This window comes from Phocoena phocoena, chromosome 7 (genome assembly GCF_963924675.1).
Source record: "Phocoena phocoena chromosome 7, mPhoPho1.1, whole genome shotgun sequence".
Classification (NCBI taxonomy): Eukaryota; Metazoa; Chordata; class Mammalia; order Artiodactyla; family Phocoenidae; genus Phocoena; species Phocoena phocoena.
The window spans coordinates 36,852,378-36,862,732 of record NC_089225.1 but is presented as its reverse complement, the minus strand read 5'-3'; the positions used below and the strand labels follow the sequence as shown (position 1 = coordinate 36,862,732).

Here is a 10,355-nt window from a genome sequence, read left to right as displayed (position 1 = left end):
ATTAAACGGGGTCTCTTTATTTTTGAATTCACATATGTTTTTCTTCCCTCTTCTTATTACTTCAAATTCCTCTTCTCCACAATTCGCTTTTAATTTGATCTCAAATTAATCTCTAGTATGTTTTTGCAGGAGGAAACCAAGGGTTGCAACAACGGCAAAGATTGTGTATGATTTCAAAGATGAGTTTCCTCCCTTGAAAACAGATGTCCGCGTAGAAGTGGGAGGCACGTGGCCAACTCTTGCTTTTTAGCAGGTCTAACATGACCTTCAAAACTCCTTGGGGTATGCTGGTCTCCTGCGGGGCTGCATCCCCGTCAGACTCAGGTTGTCATAGTCTCCCGCGGCTGCCTGGATGTGTATGGCTTGGGGTTCTGAAGCTAGAGTTCACAAAACAATACAAAAACACCGACAAAAACCAAACCACAAAACCCCATGCCTTACCACCGTGGGCAGATGAGTGAAGTCGCGGAAGAACGGTTCGACTCTTGCTTGCCCTTTTAAAATTCCAGTGCAGCAAACACACACACACTCGCGCGCGCACACACACACACACACCCGGGTCAGCTCTTCCCACTCACTGCCACACTGCACCAGCGTCCCTCCCAAAGTCCTGATTCATGAACCGTGCTACCTTTGTCTCATTCTAAACTGTGCAGACTATTTTAATCCTCCCACCCCCATCCCAGATTCCCCCCCCTCCCTTTCTCCTCTGGAAAGCTCTGATGTAAGGCGCTCGCTAGGTTGGAGAGCGCTTCTCCCGATCGGCTCCGGTAGGCGAGATTCCGAGAAGCCCCCTCCGCAGGACCTGCGCCTGCGGGGTCCGCTGCCCGGGACCCCGCTGTGGGCGCGGGGGAAGCGTCTCGGTCGCTTTAAGGTGTTGCGCTCTCGGAAGGGCGGGCAGGGAGCCCGGGAGCCGGCGCGGTCCTGGGAGCGGGTGGGGAAGTCCTGCCGCCCTCCCCTACCTCCCGCTTCCGAACGTCCGGGGGCCTCACCGCCCTCCGCCCACAGCGCCCGGGCCCGCCATGCGGCTGTGAACCATGTCCTCCTCCTACGCCAAGAACGGGACCGCGGACGGGCCGCACTCGCCCACCTCGCAGGTACCGCCCCCTCCTCCCCCCTCCTCCCCCCTCCTCGGCCGCCCTAGAGCGCCCCGCCTTCGCGCCCGGCGCGCGTGGCCCCCAGTCCTGGGAGTCTGAGGCCCCGCTCCCTCGCCCCTCCCCCCGCGTCCCTTCCTCCTCCGCCCCTCCTCTTTCTCCTCCTTCTCTTCCTCCTCCTTCTCACCTCGTCAGGGTCTCTGCGCTCCCGCTCCGGAGCCCGCAGCCTTCCCCAGCCCATGCAGGGGACTCGGACCCCGCACCCTGAGAGTCTTTGTTAATGGATGTGGTGGGTGCTCGCGGGCTGCTCTTCTCGGGCGCCTTTTCAGCCGTCGAGGCTTGAGTGGGTGGGTGGGGTGGAGGCTGTATCTGGGGACCGCGGAGGAGACTTGGGTGCGGGCTCTGGGGGACCCCGGGGATCTGGTGTCCGGAGGCGGACTCTAGCCAGGGGTGGTCGCCCGGTTCCACACTGCCGTCCTCACCGGGTTCTTTCTGGCTCCGTGTGTCGAGTCCAGGTGGCCCGAGGCACCACGACCCGGAGGAGCAGGTTGAAAAGATCCGATGGCAGCACCACTTCGACCAGCTTCATCCTCAGACAGGTAGGAGGCGGGCGCAGGGGAGCAGGTTGGGCAGTAAGCCGAGCGCGCGGCCCCCACGTGCCGGAGCGGCTGGTAATGTCTCAGCGCGTCGCTTTTCGGCCGCGGGCTGGAGCTCCGGTTGGTCCTTCACTCTCTGTCCCGGGTTCCCAAGTCTTCGGGTCCTGGGAAGTTAGTTTGTGGGTGTGGACACAAGCCGGCGGGGACCTAGTTTAGGTCAGGGACGTTGAATTTAAGACTGGAAGTTATTTCTTTTTGCACCTTCGATGCGTGAGGAAGCGTCTTAGTCGTGTGACTGGACTTTGAGCGATCAGAGCCCCTGGGGCCGGACAACTGCTGTGATTCGGCTGAGAGTTAGAGGGCTCTTCTGTTTTGCCCTATTTTGAATACTCTCCTTTGTCATCTCCGAGCTCTGGTCAAATGAAAGACATTTGGAACAGAAAGTTTGGTCTCGCTTTGGGACCTATTTGGTTCGCTCAGTTAGGGAAAGACAGCGGATCTGGTTTAAATCGAAATAAGCGAAGGCCGGCCCTCAGTTTCGGGGGTCTCGGTGGTGCTACACTTAGTGTTTGTTTTCTTAGGGGTTTTCTTCTGCGTGGTTCTAGTGCCTGTTGACAGTGCTAAAAATCGCCGGTTCAGCTGAATGCTGAGGTGCCTTTTACCTTGACACAGGAAATTGCTCCTTAATTTGCTGCAAAGAAACCACCCCTACATGGCTGCTGGGTGCTAGAGAGATCATGCAAAAGGGAATCACCTTGATCTCTCTTTGGAACAGAAACTGTCGAGGTGTGTGAGTTCGGGGTACCCTGGGAGGACTTTGGTCATTGCACCACGACGTTTTTATCCCAAGGCTCTGCTGTGGGCTGCTGGAGTGACATTGGGAAGTTTTTTTCCCTCTGGGTCACTCAGATCATTGTGTTTTTAACCTATGATGGCAGCTGCACTGTGTTTCTGTAGTGATTGTTATCAATTTAAACAGATTATCCATGACGAATTGGGTATTAGACTCAGAATTGGACTCAGACCTCTCCTAAAAAGTCCATAGAGCATATTTACATAATATTGATTACATAGGCATTCATTTTCTGCAGAAATAGAAATTATTCCTACGACTCTTTAATTCAGTGAGTACTAAGCATGTACATTTAAAAAATAAATATATTTTGGATTCTGAATTCATTCGAAAGTATATTCTATCCTTTTTGCAGTGTTTAGATTATTTATGTATTTAATAAAGCAAAGACATTCTTCATCTTTTACAAAAATTGAGTTAGGTGACTGAGATCTTGTTTATGTTATTTTGTAGGTGCCTATTTTTGGTAGTGTTTTATTATTGCAACTTCTTAGAAATATTAATTATACAGCAGTGTATTCCATGAGCTGTTTGACTAAAACTTTTGAGTTCAGCTACACCATCACTTCACTAATGTTTTATTCTTCCAAGCACAGAGCCGTCAATATCCTTTGTAATATTCTTATTCTTTCTTCAATTTAAATGAAAAAGTGAGATAATGCATGTATAAGTTCTTGTTAAGTGTGCTGGTATGTGTTGGCTTAAAAATGTAGAAAGTATTCATGCTAAATAATTTCGAGAGTAATTTAAACCATTGCAGATTTTTGGAACAAATATATTTCATAAGTCTTTCTGAAAATAGGCTAGGATTTGTTGGTGTAATAAGATGGCCTAATTTAAATTCAGAAGCTAGCTGTGATTGTATTATATACACAATCTTAACTAACTTTTCTGCACAAAAATAATACATAGTTTTTGTGAGCACTTACAGTTCGGTAAGCATCCTATATATGATCTTGTTTAAATGGCATAATATAAACTTTTATAATGGCTACAATAAAATAACTGAGGGATTTTTATTTATTTGACAAGAGATGAAAAATGATTCCAAATGTAACTTTAACAGTGTATTTTGAAATTAAATTGAACAGTTTTCACCCAAATGCCAAAAAAGTATTTTTTTAAAAAGCACAACAGCTGTTTATGTTACTAGAGACTCATTATTTGTAGAGTGACCAGTGGTTTACTGTTTTCAAATTCTTGTATTTCACAATCTCTGTGATGCTTTTGCACATGATGAAGATAGTGAGGATACCAATAAAAACAGTGCTGCTCATTTCTCTGCTATATCATTTACAGAGATGGGAGGGGGAAGATTTCACTTACTAAAAAAAAAAAAGATTGTGTTGAATCAGATGGGTAAATCTGGGCTGGTGGTAAAGAACAGAGGACAGCTGGCAAACTCATCAAATAGAACAGTGTTTATTCTCTGAGCTGGTAAAAAAATTTCAGTGTTCATGTGTGTATATGCACAGATGAATATGTGTGCACACACATACACATGTACACATGTGAGTTGGCCTGAAAATGAACAGACTGAGACAGAGAGCCTGCCTCTCCCCTGAGGACTGCTCACAAAGTCCCTCTGGCATCTTTGACCTTGTTTCCTGGTCTCCTAGATTGCTGCCCTCCACAATTTAGGAGGGATGGAGGTTTTGGAATGAATCCAGGGAGCAGCTAAATTATTTCTTTGAGGAAAAGTGAGAAGATTAAGTATTTTGCCACTGAAAGGAGAGAGAGCTAGGGGTGACCCAGTAATGATCTTCAAAATGTACACAAAGATGGGACTTCCCTGGCGGTCCAGTAGTTAAGACTCTGAGCCTCCCCTTCAGGGGGCTCAGGTTGATCCTTGGTTGGGGAACTATGATCCCATATGCTGTGCGGTGCAGCCAAAAAAAAAAAAAAAAAAAGTACACAAAGACGTTCTTTGGAAATGTGATGGGCTGTTGTCAGTCTTCACTGAGGACGAAACTCAAGAATTGGCTACAATTAGAAAGGAATGATGCTTTTACAGCAGGACTTCCCGAAGAGTGTTGATATCATTGGAATGGCTTTCCAAGTAAGGCTGTAGAATTTTGTCTCAGGAGATTACTTTTGACAGGCTGTTTATGAATAGACTGTTTATTCATGTTTTAAATTTTTAGGAAACACATTAAATATTTGCCATGTGCCTAGCACTGCACTAGATACTGTGGAATAGGAATGAAAAGAAGAATGAGACACAGCTTCTGTACCCAAAGGATTTTATGATCTAGTTATGGAGACATAGATGTATACAAATAATACGGTGAAACGGAGCAAGGAATTAGGGTGTCTGCAGAATGCCCATGTGTGCTGAGTATATGAAATACCCATGGGTGGCACTGTGCATACAGGTTGTGTGGTAGAATGCTACAGGTTACTCTCACTGGGGTTACTCCCACCTTACTCCCCACTGGCTTTCGAAGGAAAATCTGATCAGAGTGAGATCAGTTTGTTGACCTCTCCTTGTTAAGTCTGCCTTTATGAGAACTGCAGAGTCTTATAAGACCTGGCTCCTACCAGCTTCCAGCCTCATCTTAAGCCATGATCTCTAAGCTCTGGACACAGATCTTGAACACACCACCCTCCCTCCTGCCATAGGCCCTTTGCACATGCTGAGTGTCTGTGTGGAGGGCTCTTGTTCTCCCCTCTGCCTAGCTGATTTTTTAATCTTCCTTGAGACCTAAGTTTAGTCTTCACTTCTTCTTCTAACCTCCCTGTTAAGGTTAGTTCCTTAGCCACTTACCTCACCCCAGAGTGCATTGTACCAGTTCTCAATAGTACCATCACTATTTATTTAACATTTCATTATTTAACATGTAATTAGATTTTTTTGTTAATGTCTGTCTCCCTATCCAGATAACAAGTTCCACTAGGGCAGGGACATGTCTGTATTTGGTCTCCTTTTTGCCCTCAGCACTTAGCATAGTAGATGTTCAGTAAATACTTATTTGATTGAATGAAGGAGTGGAAGAATGGAGGACTAGCTTGATGTATTTTAGACATGAGGTTCTGCTCCAATATTAAACTCTTTGTTTAATCTGGAGAAATTGCCTCCTAACAAACCTCCCTCAAATTTAGTGACTTAAAGCAACAACATTTAAAAAAATGTCTGTGTACTGAGCAGACACAGTTCTTCTTTGTGTGATGTTACCTGGGTACTGGGAAGGCTGAAATGTCTAAGACAGCCTCACACGTGTGGTTGGTGGTTGGTGCTGGCTGCTGGCTGAGAACTCAAGTAGAGATTTTGGCAGAGGGCTCACTTTTCCTCTACCTGGGCCTCTCAGCATGGTTGCTTGAGCTTCTTCCCAACATGGTGGCTAGGTACCAAGCAGGACCATCCCAAGAAGCAAAGGCTGAAGCTGTAGACTTTATAAGACCTGGTATCAAAAGCTATATGACATCACGTCTGTTGCAATCTCTAAGTCAAAACAAATCAAAGGGATAGCCCAGTTTCAAAGGGAGGGGAAATAGACTCTATCTTTTGATGGAAATAGACTCTATCTTTTGATGGGGTGTGTCAAGGTCACCTTACAAAGGAGCACATAGAATGGAAGATATTGTTGCAGCCATCTTTGGAACCATCTACCTTAAAGCAAGGTTCCTTCTGTTTTTTTTCAGATTATGCTAATCAGATGATCATTACAATAATTCAATGAACCCACACTGTAGGTAGAGATCTAAAACACATTCAGGTACTAAGTTGATACTATAATAAAACAAGTTGGCAGAAATATTCTTTGGGTTCTAATTTGAGCACTGGTTATAGACACATTTCTCTGATGAAATGCAGATTCATCAACAGAAGGTATATGCTTTGTGCACAGCTCTAAGAATAATCATACACTTGGAGTCATGCATATATGCAAAATTTATCCATAAGCTTAGAATCACAGAATTATAGAACTGGAAGAGATTGTGGAGGGAAAGTACTTTGATTCCCCATTTTTAGATGAATGAAACACAGACCCAAGGACATAAAGCCCTTACCAAGGTCACACCAGTAGATAGTGGCAGAACAGAGACAGGAGACCCCCACTCAGATCCTGCAGTTTTTCCACCACAACACACTTCATCCCTGAATAATCACGACAGGCACACAAACACACAAGGACTTACTCCTCTTAGAGCCTAGAAATATTCCTAGTTTAGATGGTTACTGTGAAGAGCAAAGCAACCACTGAAGAATCTGCAGACTGTAGTTTTTTCCCAGTTTTATCATGGGATGGAATTTTTGTTTGCATGGTTCACGGTTCATGGAGGTTTGTTTGTTTGTTTACTTACTAACGTACTAGTCATTGTATTAACCAGTCTAACCAGAAGATGAAATTACTTGAGTTTTTACAGCTGAGGGACTTGAATTATAGAGACATGATTAAACAGGTGAGGGGAGGGCTTAAAAGCTAAACCTAGAGGTTAGCAACAGCGGGAAGCTGCTATCACCTCTAGGTACAAGGACAAGGGGAGGAGACTGTAACTAGAACCCAGGGGCCAAAATCACCTGGTAGATGCTGGAACCAGTGGGGTGCTGTTTGTAGGAGCAAGAGACACAGAGGAGATGCAGCCTCTGTCAGAGAAGCCACTTGAGGTGGAGAAAATGGGGAGAAATACTCTGGCTTCTCCTTTCTTGTGCTCCCCACCCCTGCCTTGTCTCCCACTGGCTGACCTGGACACCAGCTGACATGGGAGTCTGGGAAACAACCTGCAGGCCATGGGCCCCCTGAGACAGAAAGCAGAGCAGAAAACGGAGAGGATGAATCTGAGGAAAACAGGCCAGGACTGGCACAACTATTATTATATTTTAGCTGCCTGGAAGATAATAATGAATCGTTTTCATCAGCAAAATTGGAAGCTTTTACTTGCTCTGTAAGTCGAGTGTCCTTGCTAAATGATATAATCCAGTGACAGTGAACCTTAAGGAAAAGTTTACACCTATTTCCTTTGCGAATTCTATCCAGAATGCATCTTCCCAAATTGAGATCTGATAGAACAAAACAGAACTCTGCCTCTGTGGCAAACTGTGCTTCGTTCTGGCTCTTGGGCTTGAATAAATGGAACTGAATTTATGAAGCTTCTTTCGGATTGAGAAATCTAATTACTAGGCAGCTAACCCGTTAAGCAGTCGTTTTTGCTTTTCTCCGAGTTTCTGTTCGTGGCGTGCAGAGTTCCCGAAATCTCATTTTTTATAGAATAAAGAACTATGTATCCTTCAGTTTAGGTTGATCAGATTTTATTGAAGCTTACATAAATTCTGATTCAAATTTTAATCCTTCTAGAAAATTATAGGACGCAGCGTGAAAATGAAGCTGAAAATGACCTTGGCTTTCCTGTGGCCCTCTCCCTGTAATTATTCCACGTGCTGACCCAGACAATGTTGTTACCAAGGATCAGGGACTATTTCTTCATCAAGGGAAAAAGCAAGGGCAGAGTGGAAGAGAATGTAGTTTTGTCTACAAACTACAGTTAGTAGCTAGTTGTAGAAACGAGTCTCTTCACTCCTGATGAGCCTACTAACTCAGTGGGGTTAGCTGGGCTCAGCAGATCGAGTTCTAACCCATCTTTTCTGGCTGAGGTTGTGGCGTTGTCAAAGCTCATCGTTGTCCCCTGAGTCTGGCCCTTTCTTGGTCTCATTTCTGCAGCTCAGATTCAGAAGAAAGCATAAGCCCTAACCAGGGTGAGTGGGCTTGCACCTCACTCAGGTTCACTGAAGACCCCAGGAAATGTCCACAGACTTGTGGGGAGTGGAGTGTGCAGGCCGCATTCCATGTTTGGCCTCTGCAATGCTTTGGAGAGGAGTGCTTCCTAGAGCAGCGCCACCCTCTCTGCTTGCTTGCCCTTTGCAGCCGGAGTGTGTGTGTGTGTGAGAAGGACCATCTGAGCCCCTGCCTGGTATAGGCAGAGCCCCTGGATGGTGTTCACTTCCTTTGAGTCCAGGCTGTTGCACCAGTATTTCCCCTGTGGGCCGTGCAGAGCACTTCCTTACCGTCCCCAATGACACATTCTCTTGATAATACCTCTCCAGATTAGAATCCACCAAATTGATAAGTCTTAAGAAGAGCTAGGCTGTTATGTGTAAAGAACCCCCATAAAACCCCACTCCGATTTAAGCAGCCAGTATGGTCCTGCCTTCACACAGTTACATGTCCTCATTCTAACTGAGCCAGGAGAACGTAGAGGTAGAACACGCACTCTTTGTTCTAGAAGAGTGTAAGTTATGAACTTGACTACAGAGCGACACATCAGGCATTTTACATGGATTCAACCATGTGAATGGGGTCAGCGAGGCGGGTAGGGTGAGAACTAGAAGCCTGAACTAATGAAGAGGCTAAATTATAGATTCAATTTTAAGGGAATAGTTTTATTGCTTTCAAGTAACAAAAATGACAAGCTGTGTGCTTCCTTAGCGGACGTTCAGAAAGTGAGAAGGCTGATGAATTACCAACACCTGGCTTGAATATAGATGGTGCTTTGAAATTCCTTGAAGATGGTTTTCATTTTAACTAGAAAAACATGCTGCTCTGTAAACTTTCCTACTTTCTTTACTCTATCCTTTCTTATTACACCCATAGACAGAGCAGAGGTAATTACTTGAATCCGAAGGGATGACATTCAGCTTTATTTACTGAAAGTATAATTTAGATGGGGCCATAAAACTTGAGGGACATCTGAATCTTTCTGATCATTTTCACTGTCATCATTGGATGAAAAAGTGTGCCTATTTTATTTCTCATTTTATGTTCTTTTCTGTTGGTGGAGGTATCTTTCTCCAGGGCTGCAATTTAAATTGCTGGAGCAGAAGTCTTTGTTTTGAGAGGAAATATTTTGTAAACAAACTTGAAAAGAATCAGCATTTTTTTCAGGTTGTGAGAATCACTAGAAATGGTAAACTTTTGTAGTGCTCACTGTGTCTGAATGTTATGATATTATTTTTTAACTCCTTAGGAAAAATCTTTTTTTCAATTTCTTTTTTAATGCAGAAAAGACCAACAGTAATGGAAATGCATAATAACTCACGTAGATGAATTTATCATCCTGGCCCACTTCCTTCTCCATGGCCTAGTGCTAGGGTAACAGCTCAAAGGCTGATTATGTTTCCAAATCAAACAAGTGGATAAAATCCTCACTGTTGAGGTTGGAGTGCTTTATGGTCACACCTTTCTAATTTGGCCTCTTTGTGTGTGTGAGTGGAACAGAAATGAGGAAGTCATTCTTTCAGGAATTCAGAGGCTGTATTCTGTTATCACCATAATCTAATTTTCGAACATTTTCATCACCCTCCCAAAAAAACCTTGTAACCATTAGCTGTCATTCCCCAACCTCCTTCCCACCCCCAGCCCTATGCAACCACTGATCTACTGTGTCTATAGATTTGCCTGTTCTGGATGTTTCATTCCAAATTACATTCACGTAACTGGAACCATACAATAATATGTGATCTTTTGTGACTGGTTTTGGATTATTTCATTAGCATATTCTCTACACCAGTCTGAAGGTTTCCAGTCGTAGCCCCTGGTCTAAACGCAAATGTTGGCCTGCCTGTGGAAAGAGACTTGCCTTTCCTTAAGCCTAGATCCAGACAGCACTTCAAGTCATGGTGTTGAATTGGGTGGATCGTGTTTGTATTTATTTTGGAATTGCAGTGTCAGGTCATAAAGCTGAATTTGTGGGGGAGGGGTAAAACTATTTGACCTGCATGGAAATCAAATCCCTGACCTTGGCCTCCTTGTCATCGAGACTGAACAAAACTGAGTGACTCTCATCTATAGAAGGGATTTATGTAATAGGATGAGA

At 44.6% G+C, this 10,355-nt stretch overlaps 1 protein-coding gene across 2 annotated transcripts in view; it reads left to right on the top strand.

Moving 5' to 3' along the window:
- Window positions 1-718: 718 nt before the first annotated feature.
- The window catches only part of CACNB4 (calcium voltage-gated channel auxiliary subunit beta 4), a 265,792-nt gene continuing 256,155 nt past the window's right edge, over window positions 719-10,355 (top strand). Inside the window, exons 1-2 of one of the 2 annotated variants that reach the window (XM_065880336.1) lie at window positions 719-1,097; window positions 1,610-1,693. In XM_065880336.1, the coding sequence (XP_065736408.1) occupies window positions 1,038-1,097; window positions 1,610-1,693 (144 nt within the window). In that variant the 5' untranslated portion in view covers window positions 719-1,037. Of the gene's footprint in view, window positions 1,098-1,212; window positions 1,384-1,609; window positions 1,694-10,355 lie in introns of those variants that run through there. The other variant, XM_065880337.1, reaches the window with a different exon arrangement.